General features: G+C 39.7%; 2 protein-coding genes across 2 annotated transcripts in view; one reads left to right on the plus strand and one right to left on the minus strand.

The window, feature by feature from the left end:
* Positions 1–4,015, plus strand: part of SHOC1 (shortage in chiasmata 1) — a 52,256-nt gene extending 48,241 nt beyond the window's left edge. The window contains exons 26-28 of the mRNA XM_062600236.1: positions 963–1,110; positions 1,351–1,884; positions 3,915–4,015. Of these exons, the coding sequence (XP_062456220.1) occupies positions 963–1,110; positions 1,351–1,884; positions 3,915–4,015 (783 nt within the window). The remainder of the gene's footprint in view (positions 1–962; positions 1,111–1,350; positions 1,885–3,914) is intronic.
* A 4,428-nt stretch (positions 4,016–8,443) lies between these two features.
* On the minus strand, positions 8,444–13,841 carry GNG10 (G protein subunit gamma 10). Its single transcript, XM_062600161.1, has 3 exons — positions 13,704–13,841; positions 10,966–11,097; positions 8,444–9,365 (listed from the first exon to the last, which is right to left on the minus strand). The coding sequence occupies exons 1-2, from the start codon at positions 13,782–13,784 to the stop codon at positions 10,972–10,974; spliced, it is 207 nt and encodes a 68-aa protein (XP_062456145.1). The 5' UTR covers positions 13,785–13,841; the 3' UTR covers positions 8,444–9,365; positions 10,966–10,971.
* Between the last annotated feature and the right edge of the window lie 2,524 nt (positions 13,842–16,365).

A 16,365-nucleotide genomic window follows, 5' to 3' on the forward strand; every position in this document is an offset into this window, starting at 1 on the left:
ACATTTGAAAAAGCCCTAGAGATTAAGATGAACAATTCTGTCTAAAAGAATCCATTTTGCCATTAGAACTGTGTGCTCCTACTGTTTCACTTGAACCAAGTCTGGGAAAAATATAGCTTGATTATATTCTGCTAAACAGATTTTAAAATATAAAGCTTTTATCAGTAGAGAATAAGGGAGAAAACTGTTCCATCTCCACATTGGTTACAGGTATCACTCACTGCACTTCCCTATATCTGCTCATCATTCTCGGAAAACTGCCAGTGATAATTTAGAGCCTTAGATACTTTAGATATAGCAAATAATTGTAGTTTAAAAAATGAGCGAAGAAATTGAAAACACTTACTTGTTGGCTTCCTTCTTCTCTTGACAGTCCTCTAGAAATTTGTTATGTGACACAATCAATCATATAGTGGCCGAAACATTTTTTCTGAATAACTGTCCTATCCAGGGAATATTTTAGATCATACAATATTTCTTTTTCCTCTGAGCCAAAATGCACAATGTAAATATGTCTAACCACCTCTAAATACATTGAAACAAGTTTCAGTGGGTACAGACCATTTCTTCGCTCATAAACATTCAGTTAGGATGAAGGATCAAGTGAACAGATAATTGGGCACTGAATATCAATTTGTGCATGTTATTATGACAATTGTGTATGTGTATAGCAGTGTTAACAGAGGGAAAAACAGAAGAAGATCCCATTAATTTGTTTCTTCCATTGGAACCAATATTACTTGCAATCCTGGACTAGCAAAAGAAAAGAAAGTATATTATGGTAAGGATTTTCCTGTGTTTCAAGTGATATGCTATTATTTAGTCTGTTTATAGATTTAAAACAGTTGGCAAGCAAAAATGATACATAAATCTTACAAGCGTAACAACTGGTTTAACTTTCCGTATTTTGCAGTGTAAGCATGTACTATAAACACTCCTTAAATATCTTTCTTTGATTTCAGCATTTTAGTGACATCACATCTTTGTACAGCCTAAATTCTGCTGCTCCACCAGAAGCAGAAGTAAAATGTGCATCACCATCAAAAAAATGGAATATCTTCAACACACCCTATCCAAATTATAAGCAGAATTATCAGTCTTTAGAGCTGCATGATAAAGGTAAAAAACAGCACAGATAGTCCCAGTTACTACTACATTATATCTCCTTTAAGATTAGGTGAATGTCAAAGAATATTAGACTATTAACTATCTAATCCTGGAAGGATCTATTATTCAGAGGAAATAGATTATAATTTAAATGTTCAATGCCATCTTGTTTTTCTGAAAAATATGGAGAAATATGCTAATTTTTCTCATTCTCCAAACAAAATGATTCAAATTTTTCTCCACCAGGACCATCTGATGTGAATTCTGAAGCCATGATCCCACCACTGAATGATCATCAGGATTTTATTAATTCTGACCTTTCAAGTTATATGCGAAAGAAATCATGTTCTTCAGATGTAACTGTGGGGAAGAAGCAGGACTTCTTTGTTGTGCCAAAGGATTATGAAAATTTAGCTCATCTAGATGTTAAGAATTCTGTTTATGATCAGCAACAGCCCTTCATGATGTATCATAACTTTGATTATTATTCAAAAAATTTGGAAGAAGATTTCTTTACATCTTTCAGTGAATATACATCTGCAGAGAGTTCTAAGAGTTTTCTAGAAGAATTTAGAGACATGACATCTAGGAACCCAGAAACTCTGATTGACAAGACCTCTTTGAATGATTGTGCATCCACTTGCACGTATGATTCATCAGCCTCTGTTGATCCAGATGAGCTTCAAAGTCTGAACTTTCCCCAAAGAGCTAGAAAATCTTTTAGAAAGAGAAAAAAATGTGCATCATTATTGTGGACAGAAAGAAAAAATGTGACAGGTATGTGCAAAGCAGGCAGAAATTGCTGAAATTCTATTTGTAACTCTACCAAAACCAAGAGTATCTGTAAGAATAGATTCCATATTTTGTCTAAGTACTTGTTAAATCCAACCCAACAGTTGCACTTGTCCCTTACTACTGAACTTATTTGCATATATATTTCTTGTGTAAAAATTCCTAAATTAGTATTTTGAACAGTAAGAATATTTTTTCAAAAATATTTTTCCGCGTTAAAATACTGAAACTTTAGCTCTCCAATTTTATAAACTTCAACCTCTTCTCTCTTTTACAGAGTCTGAAATGTACATAATAAACTTGCCAGAATTATTTTAAAGAGCTGTGGGGAATACTATTTTATAAACATAGTTTTAAACAAAATGCAAAAGAAAAGACTAGAAAATACTTTTCTCAAAGGACAAAAAGTAAATTCAGAAAATTCAGAAAATGAAAATTAGCTATTATTTATGGCTGTGTTTTGCTATTGACTTCAATGGAGTCAGGATTTCGTCCTAATACCTTTCTCAGTTTCTTTCATGCAGTTTCTTTATTCTTTGGATCATTTTTTATTAGCTAATATCTCTGAGGCTAAAACATTCTATTTTGAAATCATAAAGCGTATTTCTTTAAACAGGTAGTGTATAAGATGTATTTGAAACTTTATTAACCTTGAAAGTGTGTACAGTTCTTATAAAACTTCAGCTTTCTCTTTTTTTCAGTCTCTGCCTTGTTTTTTTATCCCCTATAAACTTTCCCAAATACAGTTAGCCCAAGATGTTTTTTTCATAAGGCGTAATATATATCGATGGAATTTTAAAAGTAAGAAATGCTTGTTAGTCCCTCTAATGTTGATTATTACTGTATCATAGACTGTATGTTTTTTTTTTTAAACTCTGCTGCTTCTTTATAGGTAAGACACCAAATTCTTTTAAAATCCAAGGTTGAGTTTCTCAAAAAGAGTGCCTAACTCCTTCCAAGTACAGATAATTCAATTTATATGTTCTGCGCTGATATGTATGATTAAACCTCTTGGTAGTACAGCAAGGTTAGCACAGCACTAATGTTTTCGTTTATTAAATCAGACTCATTCATGAAAACACAATTAACTAATTGGTATCATTTTGTTTCATGGGCTGCTTAAGGCAATGCTGGCAGTAAACAGAGGAAAAGTTAATTGTTTATGGTGAACTTCTTCAAATTAAGATGTTTATATAGAAATTTTGAACAGGGCTGTTGTCTCTTCGTTGGACTAAAATTGAGATATGGGGTGCTACTAAGTAGTTAACAGTATTTCAGTAACCTGTAAGTGGAACTAATAGTAGAATAATAGTAGAATAATAGTAGAAATAGTAGAAAATAGTAGAAATAGTAGAAAATTTTAATTGTATTAGTTTAAATAAAGATTAGGGACTTCTGCAGGCTTCAGGTCAAACTTTTATTAAGCCATAAACAATTAATGCCAATATGCCAAACCCATATTTCCATTCAAACATATGAAATTCTTAGGTCACTGGTAAGGCTTTCTGGTAATAGTTCTTGCAAAGGCTAAGTAGAATTTGTTCTAGTAACTTATTTTGAGTAAGAAAATTTTCAAATATTTTATTGTAAAAACTCTACTGTGAAAAGACATGAATTTCAAAAATGTCAGTAGCCTTTTTAACTTACTTGAAAACAGGACTAATTTATGTCTCTGATTAAAAAAGATTAACTTTCACTGTTATTGAAGATTGAATTAAATTAAAATAAGCATTAACATCTTTACTGAAATAATACCCTTAAATGTACTGAGGCTGATGTATTGATTTTGCCTGTAAGGTCCTGTGTACTTGCTGCAGGATAATATGCATAAAACTGTGCAGTAATAGATCTTAGTTAATCTATACACATTTTGTTTCATGTTGTTTTATGTGCTTTTCATATAAAGCATACTTATTAAGCCTGAAGTCAGTTACTGCTGCTGAGAAACATAGTTAAGCTTGTACAATAGTACTGTTTACTGTTTATCATATCTAATTTTTTTTCATTTTTTCCAGATTTACGATTTGCAGAAGTACCACAGGGCAAAAAGAGAAGATTGACATTTGAAAGAGTCCCTGGAAGAAGTGACGGACAAACACGTCTTAAGTTCTTTTGAATGGAGTGGGGAGTTGCATGCTATAGATGCTTTTTAAATTTTTTAAAATATTTAAAGCAAAATGGATTAAATTCAGTTCTTTGTTCATTTTTAAAGAAAATTTGGGGTTGAGGAAGAGTGTTGGCAATTTACTAATTAAGGACTTTTGTTTGTTTTTAAAATTTTACTAACAAAGATGTTCCTTCCACCTGGAGAATTTATTGCTTTGCTGTTTGTTCTTATAAGTCATATAAAGTACCTTATCATTCTTCATACAAAAAGTAAAATGTGAATGAAAAATGCAAATGCTGAAACTTATAGACTATCCAACGGTCCTGTGTCTACTCTGCAAGGGTATAGGCTTCTGAACTTGTGGATGAACAAGACATCTCAAGACTTCTCATAATGCGTTAGAGCTTTCTTTCACATAAAGTCTGGAGCCTTTCCATTCTTCCTTTAGGCTCAGCTATGCTTCCCTCCTTGTGACAGCTCACTTAGAAGCCATGTGATGTTATGAGCTTCTGAAATGGCTTTAGTCATATTCAGGCTTCAGGAAAAAAAAAAACATACTTGTTTTATGGATAGCATGTGAAATATATATTGAAATTTAGGATTCTACTAGTTTGATTCAAAGTTATGAGCCTAGCTCTCTTTGTTAGTCGGTGGAGACCATCTGTTAGTGAAGACCGTTTATTGGCATCCAAGTTTTTCAGCCTCCTACAGCACATCTGCAGACAGGGAAATGAGAAGCATTTGAGATGCACTGTCAGCCATTGTAGGCTAAAGCCAGAAGGAGTAGAAGGTGGAGAGAAAAAAAAAAAAAAAAGTCATCTGCATTGCAAGCTATAGAAGAGAGCGGGTAGAGTAGTAACTGACCTCCCATAATCCATTAAAAGATTTGGTAACAATACTGGAAATACAGATGAGAGCAATGGTAGACAGTAACTCCGTCCTACTACAGGAATAGATGTAGCAGTAACACGGTTTACAAAGGAATGCTAGCCAGCTCCAGAATGTCAGTGTTCATTCAGTGGCCTTTAGTTGAGATTACTCAGTTTTCAAACCCACTATTTTTTTGAATTTTTAATGCATAACAAAAAAAAAAAAAATGTAGCAAGAGGGTTTTTGCTTGTAGTAAAATGCTTTCTTGACCATAGGCTTTCATGATGCATATAGTCACTATTTGGATTAAAAGAGAGAGAGAGAGAGAGAGAGAGAGAGAGAGAGAGAGAGAGAGAGAGAGAGAGAGAGAGAGAGAGAGAGAGAGAGAGTTCTTAGGCGATTAACCTTGGTTTCTCAGGGAAAATTGGATACTGACTTTTAGTGAGAATCCCTAAAAGCTATAGTGAAAGCCCTAAGAGCAATTTTAACTTAAAATGATATCCCCAAGTTATTTGTATCCGAATTGTTTACAAGATTTTAGAAAACTTCTTTCACATATAACTTAAAAAAAAAAAAAAAAAAAAGATTTTTTTTTCTAGAACTAGAAACAAACCAGTGTTTCTCTGTTTTCCCCAAAGTAAGAAAGAGATTTAAATAAAAATTGCAGTCCACTCTCTGTTTCTGGTCCATTTTTGTGGTCACTTGACCTAACCATTTTCCATCTCTCCTGTCTCCCAAATTACTAGGCTCAAATCTGTTCTTTTAAGAGTGCAGCTCTGCAAAAACTCAATCATAGACAACCACAGCGGGGAAAATTATAGTTGCTACTGCTAGCTATGTATTTATATCATTTTTGAGACACACAAAGGTTGAAACTAGTACTTCAGTTTGAACATTCATGGAAAACTAGCACAGCTAATCCACAGAGTAGCAATGACAGTTCCCTTCAAAAACAGAGGCAACCCAGATGTTGCTTCCATTAGATCAGTGAAGAAAATTTAAGTGCTGTCTGCATTCAGTTTCTGTTAGACAGAAAAATGTTAGTGAACAGTTAAGTTACTGGCAGCATAATGAAATATAAGGCTAATGCAATGACAGTTTGGTTTTTACTCTGTTTTTGTCTCAGTCTCACAGGTGCATACATCCAGACAAATTAGTCACATGTAAGGTTCTTTCCCATCAGCCTGATGTGAAGGAAAGTTAGTATTGCACTCTGTAAACAATTTTGTGTCCTAAAGTATGTAACTGAGAAGAATCTCACAGTGTTAGAGTATCAGAAGACTGTCATCCTGGACGGGAAGTCCAATTAGTGCTGACTAAACCATGAATGACTGCTATCCATGTTTTTTCCCAATTGAGGATAAGAAGGGAATGTGACGTCATCTCTGCACTGCATCTTTTTTTGTCTGAGAATGAGTTGCTTCCATCAGCAGTAGGAATAATCAGGTCCTGGATGAAATTTGCAAATTGCTTAGCAAACAGGCAGGTAGAATTGAAGACAGAAAAAACAGCCTTGCTGACAGGTTGTGAGAGGTGATGTTGAAGGGCTATGAGAGAGATGACAGTGAGAAAAGATGGCCTTGTGGCTGATGCTACAGGTTTGGTGTACAGATTTTTGCATTCACTTAATTTGCTTTATCGCAGGCATCCTGTGAAACTTTTGGTTATGAAACTGATAACAAGGCACCCTACACTCCCCCAGCAGAAGGGACCTTGACAAGTAACTTCTTCCATGGCCTTCATTAGAGGAAAATAAGATACCATTGTCCGCAGTAGTCCAGCCTTCTAGAGATTACATTTGCTACAGCATGGGCAACCCAACAAGATGATTATCCCCACCTAAGCCATCCCAGCACTCAGGCAAATAAACACAAAGCAAGCTATGTCCGCAGTTTGAGCCAGGACACTGCCTTGATGACCAGAAAGCTAAAAGATTTCCTATTCTGCCTGTAAAGGCAGGCTGCTGCCCATGTCCATCTATCAAATTCCTGTTGCAGGAGACCTGCAACAGCTGAGCTACTAAGATTCAGGCTGTTTCATTTAGCCAACACAGAATAAACAGGAGTGGGGTGCCTGTTAAAAATCACTCCACATGGGAATTTACATGCCACAATGCCAAGCAATCATGCTCCAGAGTTAGGTATTCACACCAAACTTCTATCACAAACCATGCCTGGAAGGGGGGAGGTAGTATCGCTGCCATCCCTCCCTCTGCTTCTGCCCAGTAGTTCAGCTGTACAATGCCCAGAAAACAAAGAGGTGGGGAATACACCTCTCTGAAGAGACCTGAATCCTTATCATCTTCCTGTAGGGCTGACCATCATGCTCTCAGGTATGACAGGACAGAGCACACTCAATCTGTTTTACCGCTATTGTCCAGGACATTTAATCCAGCACTTGCACTGGATGTGGATGCAGTCAAGATCTTGCAAAAGATCAGTCCTGAATTATGTGCTCAACTCAGAGTTGGGAGTAGTCTGGATTTTGGAGGGAGCTGACTCCAGGATGCAGCTATGTGGAATCGAGATATATGCACTCTTCTGTAGGCAGCCAGTGAAGCAGTGTTTGGCCTCCAGAGTATGCTCACAAAGTGGTGCTTTCCACCACACGTTGAATGTGCTGTTGCAGTGGGGAGACATCAAATAGGGCTGGACTGGACAGCTGATAGGCAACAGCATTTGACTGACAGCCTAGCAGCAGCTACTTTTCTTGCATGTTGTAACTTAAAAGCGCTTTGTGCCAGCTCGTCAGTGAGTCCAAGCTTCAAGTGAGGATACACTGCAGAAAAGGAGGCATAGGAGGTGAGCCTGAGGAGAGAAATATTGGGGCTAGAGAGAGGGTTTATTGCAGGAGGCAAAAAGATGTATGAAGGTCTCAGGCAGGAGGAGATAGCGAGGAACAGAGAAATACCACTAGCCAGACGCTGATCAAAGTCATTTGAATGGGTACCTTCCTCTCCCTCCCTCTTCACAGAGTTGAGCATTTTGACCTCAGCCTAAGCCTCTGACCACCTCTCTGCAAATATGAATAACTATTTCCTCTGAATTACCGCAATAAGTGCATGTGTCAGATGCACTCAAGTAGCCTATGAAGAAAAGAAAGCTGAAGAAACGCTCTTAAAGAAAGACTTTCTTTTCTGTGCTTGGAGGCACAGTTTGTATTGGCAGTATTATTGCTTTCTTTTCAGTGTCTCCCTGCAGGACAAGTGTGAAAAACATTTGTTAAAGACTGAACTGTCTGGAGGACTTTCATTTTCCCATTTCAGTTAGTATTCACAAAAACTAAATACTCAGCTCACCAAGGTGACACTGCAAACTTCTTCCTTACAGTTTCAAGATTTATGTGCTAGCCTGGTCACTTAGCTACTCTATGCCCACAAAAATGATAAATAGCTTTAAGCAGGAATTTTCTATTAATGATACATGAAATTTTCTAAAAATCCATCAGTAATCATTTCTTCCCAAAAAGCTACAAGGGCTCCTCTCCCATCTTAAAATTAAAGTATCTTTCTAACAGCTCACTAACTGATCTGCTCTTTCTTACAATTAAACACTGAGTTCAAAGGCAGTAGGGAAAGGAGTTTTATTTCCAAACTTCTAGATTAATACAAACAATGGATAGTAAACAAACCGAAAAAAAATAGTAAAAAAATTAATGTTTTCCTTGTAAAAGTGCTCTGTAAAAAAAAAAGAAGGCGCATAACCAAGCACATTTTATTTGCAGAACTTTGTAATTTATATGTATTTCAAACCTTGACACATATGCATGCAAATACCTTTGCGTTCATGTGGTTTTAGTGTCTGGCCACATTTTAAACATTTGTCAAGGATTTTCCACCAAGGCAGTATCCTTATGAATACAAATTAGGAGAAGTATTAAACCCACTGGAAGTTTTGTAAGAAACATGCCTTAAGAATGAAGCCTGTGCTACATTTTGTGCCAGTCAGTATGTCTCCTTTGTAAACTTAAATGCACTTGAAAAATAGTGTAGCTGATTCCAACGTTTGTCAATTAAAAAAAAAGTTCCATTCAAGAACAATATCTTACTACAAACAGCAATTATTTTTGTATTTTAACAGTTCATTTTAAGGATATTTTACTTTGGAAAATACAAGTATTTTTACTTTCCAAAATGATGTAATTTGTGTAGGCAGAAAATCTTTCATTCAAGCATAACAACGTACCAAGATAGAAATTAGTAATTTGGTGAAGATTCATGTGCTTTTCTTCTCTAAAATGTAAACATGTCAAAGATATTTGTGCAGTTAGTATAGTGTAGTAACAATAGTGACAATTATGAAAAGAATACTAATTATAGTAAAAACTTCACAAACATTAGTGAGTGGCCTAGTGAAGTACAGATGCACAAGAACAAATAGATAAAATTATTAGTAGATCATTTTAGCCACACAAAAGCAAGTCTTTCCTTGGAAAGGGAAGGCAGTTGTTATTCATGTCATCCTTGAAGGCAGCTCTCTGATGACCTTCCCTACGAAAGGAAATAAAGGGCTGTTAAATGCAGTCTTCCTAAGCTGATACATTTCCCTTACAAATTATAACACAAAAATCCTTCGCACTGAGTCAGACTGAATTACCACCTTCCTCTATTGGCTGTTGGTATCATTGAGTACTACAAAGTTTTCGCACTGCCTTTTTTAATTCTCTTTTTGTATGATCCTAAAATAATTAAATTCCTACCTAGGTAATTGAACTATTAGCATAAGATAATAAAACGAAATCCGGGACTCAGCCATGCATTTATACAGGGACTCTATTATATTAATCAAATTCAAACTCCAGAAAATGTTTTGTATGCTGCCTGGATGATACAATCAAACTCAAATCCAAGGACTTAGACAGGCTACTTCAACAGCAGAAGAGTATATGCAGCACTGTAACTAAAGAGAAAAATTTTCTAGTCTTTATCCTGTTTTTCCATAAGAAAAAGAGCAACTGTGCTCTCTCTCTCTTTGACTTCAGTCTTTTGCTTCAAACTTACGAACTCTAGAAAGGGAATATTCTACAAGAACTTTACATCCTAGTTTGAATACTTCTTCTAAAGAAAATACTGATTTTCACTTTGACAGCATTCTCAAAGAAATATGGTGCTTTTTCCTTTCCTGATAGTTTTTTCATCTCAGTAGCAGAAACTACTTTTTTTTGCTAAAGAAGAATAGTGTTTTCTTAATATCCTACTACCATGTACATTCTTCTTGCACAAGAAACAAAGATTTTCCACAAAACGTTATGTTGGTGATCCAGTCTGAAAGCACTAGCACACACATCCTTCCTTCCTCCTGCTGCTGTCACTGATACCAGCACGACAGATGGGAGAGACAAGAGCAGAAACTACAGGACTGAATCCCAGAAACTTTCGTAGACTGGACAGATTCATGCTCCACTTGTACCACAGACAGAAACAGCATACAGAAGTAATGTCGACAGAATTCAGGGAATATCCTGTGTTTTGTATCTGTGCTGAAAACAGTTACGGAGAATGCAATCACAGGTCATCTCAGCTCCTCACTGCCTGCACCACTTTTGGCACTATATCAACGGTAACAACTGAAAAAGCCTAAGGACAGGCACAGCCAAAATTAAATGCAGCCTGATATTGAAGACAATATATTTTTAATAAGATTCTTGCCTAAGCTTCAAGGCAGTCACCAAAATACATACGAGTGTTACAGCCTTGTCTTGCTTCTTCAAGGTGAGTTGAAAGCATAAGCCTGTTTTGTGTCTGGCTGTGTCAAACATGCAGCAGTGTTTCACGGATGGCTTTTATTTCTTGAGGGGGCATGAATGACCCTAGAGCTGGTCAAGTGCAAACTCCCCCCCCAAACCATGAACAAAACAGTAAAAGACTCCAACTCAAAAGCCCTCAAGAAAGGGCAAACAGCAGGAGAGAGGCATATTTCAATGGCCACACCTAAAAGAAACAGAGAAGCAGTATGTAGAGCCAGCAGGAAAGCGATACGCATTTTCCTGTGAAGAACCCAATATTTAAACAATTGTAAGGATATATCCTTATCATTTCCCAGCCTTGAGTTTCAAATCAGTCATCCGGGTCATATCTGTGACCTTATTACCTGATTTCAGAGGAGAGCACAGGATCTGGGTTCTCGAAAGGGATTGCTCCCTGCAGGAACTCCAACAAGCAAGGCATCTTTGCAGGCATTTTGCATGCAGTACTGCTGGAGTTCTGTAGCTGCCTGAGAGACCTATGCAAAGAGAAAGGAAAAACAAACCCAGAGAAAGCTAATTTATTCACAAGCATGTATTAGGCATTTCCTCTTGGAGAAACATTATCAAACAGAGTTGGAGTGCAGCCAAGTCAGCGCTTGAATTCTAAAACACCAAGTAAATCAACACAGATGCACATTTACAAAGCCTTGATGAGACATGCATGAAATACTATGCCAGTGATGAGCCACAGCAGCATACAGAATTGACGTGTGCAGGCCATGGAATTTGTCCTCATTTTAGATTTATGTTTGAACTCTTATATCCTAATGCAATTTATAAAAAGTATTTTTACTTCCAAATTGTTAGGCAACACAAAGGATAACGATGAAGGGTGGGGGGGAAGAAGGAAAGATTTTTTAGATCTAAATTGCCACGTTCCCCTAGCAATGAAATCAGACCTTTGAATCCAGGCTCTGGCCCCCAAACAGGACAGTTCTGAAGGCCAGAGGTGCAGAACAAACCCAGAAACCTGAGGGCAAGACAGCTGCAGCACTAGACAGCACTTCACTGCAGAGCTCCTGAAATACTACATAGAAGATAAAATGTAAAGATAGATTCTTTATAAATCTAAGAAAGGAAAGAGGTAAAGAGGTATTAAGAGAATCACTTTCCCCAACCTCTCATTTTCTCTGGGAAGAGACATAAGGAAGAAAATCCTCAGTGAGGATCTTGGCTACTGAGTGGGCTTTGTTGCTCTTCTTGGAGAGAGTCTCCGGCACTGCAGAGGCCTCCCACTTGCCCACCCTTTCGTATTAAACATCGTTGCTTCAGTCACAGTGTTGAAACCTGACTACCCACCACATTGATACAAGGCAGAAGTGGCTCTAGCCAGCACAGATCAGGCCAGAGCTGCATGGAGGTTTTTCTAAGGAAAATGGGTATAGAGCTGTCCAGGGCATGGCTCACCACATGACCACAGCTGCGCGGTTCCTTGCTGCACGCCTTTGCTCATTACTGCCCAGGAGCTCTGCAAGGAGCACAGAGCTACGTATATCCTGCTGGTGCTCCCAGGAAGGTATAAACCTATTTTTGTGGTCTCTGTGTAATAACGATCCATATGCCTTTGTGCCTTCTATAACATTCTTCACTCTTGCAGTTTAGGCAGAAAGGGCAACAGTTCCTACTGCTTTTCATGACAGGACAAACACAGTCCATTCAGCAGCCTCCTGCCTGCAAGATGTGGGGGGGTTCTTTTTTCCTACTCAGTTGTTTCCTTCTGAAAATACTGTTCCTTTGTACCCTTTTAGCTTGGCAGCGTAAAAAAAAAATCAGCACCGGAGTATGGGATGTATTTTTAATACTGGTTTCATATTCAGTTTCCTTCTGAAAACACATTGTCTATTCAAGGCAACTGAAACAATAGGCTTTCTCCTGTCTCAGTGTCTGTTTAAACCGATCCAACCATTTCTTCACCAATTGAATATTCCTCAGTGTTTTTACATTACATGTCAAGAAGCCAAGGTAACACTGGGCAAAAGGCATGTGTTTAAATAATGTATCATTTCATTTGTGACTATAAAAAGAAACAAACAGAGCTTCCTCCACCAGACCTGGGGAGAGACTGCTATACACAATGCTGTAAGAAAGATAAGACCAAAATCTCATCAACTCCAGGTCTCCTCGCAGTACAAACAAATCCACAATAAATACCTGTCCCAGAGAGGTCCAGCTCCATGATGTCTGTCAATCTTCTCAAAGTAACCCCCTAATAAACCACAAACTACATCCTTTGCACAAAGGCAAACAAACAAAAAATTAAACGTCTCAGAATGAGCAGGAACAAAGGCCCAGGGCATTGCCAGTGGTCTGAAAAAATGGAAACATTTAGGCAACCTTTTCTGTGTTGGTCAGCCTCCCTCTTGCCACAAAAGAAGTCTGTGTGTTTTTCTGCCCTGGATCACGCTATCCCTCATAGATTCCTTCACATCACTGCTGTGGTAAGCTACACTCACTGTAACGTGAGTGACTCACAGATTTGTCAGCTTAGTGTTATCTAATAAGATGTAATGATACTAATAAATCATCAGAATAATGTCCAAAAGCCATGGTGGCTTCACCTTTCAGCGGGCACCTGGAATTTGTGATGGCTCAGGGCAGGAGCGGTGAGAAAAGGCATTTAAATAAACCAGTAGCTGCGCTCCCGAAGCTCAGCACGCTGCCACTGTGTTCAAACCGAGGAAGCCAGCATTTTATGACCAGTCAGTGGCCCGTGGATGGAGGTGACGAGAGAAGAGGAAAGCGCAGGATGCAAATTAATTTGACCTTTATCGCTTCACAGTCCAAGCTGGACTTCATGCACGGCTGGAAAGAGCCATTTCATCAAAGCGGTGCTGGAACCAGTCGCTAAATCCCCCGTCAGCTAGAAGCTACACCCCGCAAGACTCGGCAGAGCGCGGCCGGCCTCCCCCGGCCTCCCCCGGGGAGGCCGAGCCGAAAACCAGGAAGAAGCCGCGGGGAGGCAGCTCGCCCCCTCCCCGCCAGCCGCCGGGCAGGCGCAGCCCCCGAGCGCGGGGGGCTCTCGGCGGCCCTCCCCGCGCCGCGCCGCGCCGCGCCGGGCCGGGCCGGGCCGGGCCGCGCTCACCTTGATCCGCTCCACCGCCGCCTCCAGCTTCAGCTGCTCCACCAGCCGCTGCAGGGCGCCCAGGCTGCCGCCGGACGACATCGCCGCGCCGGGCAGGCAGCGCCGCCGGCTCGGCTCGGCTCGGCTCGGCTCGGACCGCCCCGGGGAGGGGCCGGGCCGGAGGGCAGTCTCGTGTGCTTTCGGAGCAGAAAAACACTTTTTTTTTTTTTTTTTTTTTTTCCCTTTATTTTTCTTTCTGAGGGCGGGCCGCGGGGTCGCTCAACCTTTGCAAACCCCCCCCCGCCGCCCCAGGGCCCCGCTCCGGGCTGCTGGGCCCCCGCGGCGCGAACGGCCAGCGAGCCCCATCGCTGCGCAGCTTTTCACCGCTGACTGCGAAAAAGCCTCCTTTTCTCCCCCCCCCCCCCTTTTTTTTTTTTTTGTCAATTATTAGAGCTTGCTGACCTGTTGAGAACTCAGCAGAAAGATGCCCGCAGATGAAAGAAAATTGCTGAACCGGGGCCCAGACATCCATGCGCGCTCTGAGCTCACCACTGTTGCTGGAAGGACTGGTGGTGATAAAGACCCCAGCTCAGAAGCCCTGGCATGCCCTCTGCATGCTGAGTAAAAGGAACCTTTTATCTCCCATATATTTTAAAGCATGTATATGTATATGTATATATACACACGCGCACACACACACACACACACACACACACACAAAAACACCATTCCTTGAAAAATGTTGTTAGGAGATGTGACAGAGTGAGGTGTTTCTTTTCTGAGAGTCTGCTACCTTGGCATACTTTTCTGTTTCACACAAAAACATCACTGCTATCAAGCGCCATCAACGTTTGTTCACACAAACAATTCTCAGCGGTCATAACCCAGTTTACACCAGTTATAGTATTACCACAACTCTCAGCAATATCACTCTTCCCCACCCCCACCCCCATGCACACAATGTTGTCTTGCAGACTTAATTTCAGGATAAGATACGGGCTGGAAATTTATACTCAAAAGGCAAATATAATTTAAAATGAACTGTTAGGCTTGAAGTGCTTAAGTAACCTCAGCTAATGAAGTGTTAGTGCAGAATGACAGCACTGTAAATAGAAAATTGTTATTTCTACCCTTCATCACGGAGGTGTGACTGCAGAGTCCAGCAATGCTGGCTGCAGCCCATGAATTTGTGCCCATGTCTGGGTATTTTCAAAGGACTCATGCGGTGAGAAAAATGGAAACTCTCAGTCAAGCCTGCAGAACAGCTCATTTCCACTAACAGTAAAACACCTGCAGGTATTTTGCTTCCCTATTCGTTATCAGGCCGTCGTTTTACAAACGTAAGACACCGCTGCGGCTGAGACGCGGGCCCACCCTCCCAGCTGTAGTGCCCTCCCCTGCGCCAACCGGCTCCTGTGCAGAGTCCGGTCAGGAAGTCAATCCCCACTGGAACTGAACCAACCAAAAATGGAAAAGAGGTGGGTTTGGGGAAGGGAGAGGGGATTGTTTTTTGCCAGCTGTTTGCACAACCCAGACTGCCACCCAAACACTTGCCTCCGGAAGGAGGGGATGGCACTGAATGAAGCGCTGGGGCAAGCAAGGCAGAGTCAGCCCGTGTCTGTGAAACTGTGGCACCACACGTGGATGCTCTTTTACCTAGGAAAAGAGTGTTCAGTGCACGCAGTGGCTTTACCAGATAAGCGACAGCATTACTGGTGTTATCCTCATCCACTGGTACCTCTCACAGCAGCTTCAGTTTCCCCCCATCACTCTTTTGGGAGGCAGAATGTGTTCTGGGCAATGAAGCAATATGCCCAAATCATGAAGGTGCATCTCACTTAATGAACATCTTTGTAGCATCCCTGCTACACGAATGGCCCTGTTGAAAAGATTACTGCATGAAAACAAGCACAGCTTATTCTAAATACCTTCTAAATACCAATTAGACTTTAGGTATTAATTGACTTTTAAATACAAAATGAATTAAGTTTATTGCTACCCTGTGCAGCAGCTGAGATGAAGGAACTGATACAGCAATTCCTTTTGAATTTTAAAGATCCACAAAGAAATTAATCATTTAACATAACAGCCCTACCATACTATTCTGTACATACTTCTGTGTAAAAAAAAAAAAAAAAAAAAAAAAAAAAAAAAGAGAGAGAGAGAGAGAGCATTCCAAGAATTAGTGAAATCTAAACTAGCAAAAAGAGGTACAGAGAACTGTAGGTTTTCCTCAAAGAATGACAATAGGCTACCTTCACAGGACCAGAAATGTCTTGATTCAAAATAAACCCCGGTAATTAAGCAATTTAAAACTTCTTAGTTATTATGGGGTTTGACTGGAATAGAAAGTTGAAGAGATTATCTTAGAATCTCTTAACAAATGCTCATCTTAACAGATGTTTGGCTAACTTAGCACTGTTTTTAGCAGGAATATTTTTGTGAAATTTGTTTTTACAGATGCGATAAATGATGGAAGCTGCCCAAGCCTGCTACACACCTCACTTCCCCCTTTCCCCTTTAAAATATGAGATATGGTAACAAACTCTTTCAGCAGTAAATTGTGGAAACTATGGCCTGGCCTAAGTTACAGATGAAAGCAGAGGGAGATGTTCTGCAGTATTTCATCCAAGGACTCCAAGATCTGATCTGTTCAGAAGAATCAGCAGGGATAAGCATACTA

The sequence above is a fragment of the Rhea pennata genome, chromosome Z (assembly GCF_028389875.1).
Source record: "Rhea pennata isolate bPtePen1 chromosome Z, bPtePen1.pri, whole genome shotgun sequence".
NCBI lineage: Eukaryota > Metazoa > Chordata > Aves > Rheiformes > Rheidae > Rhea > Rhea pennata.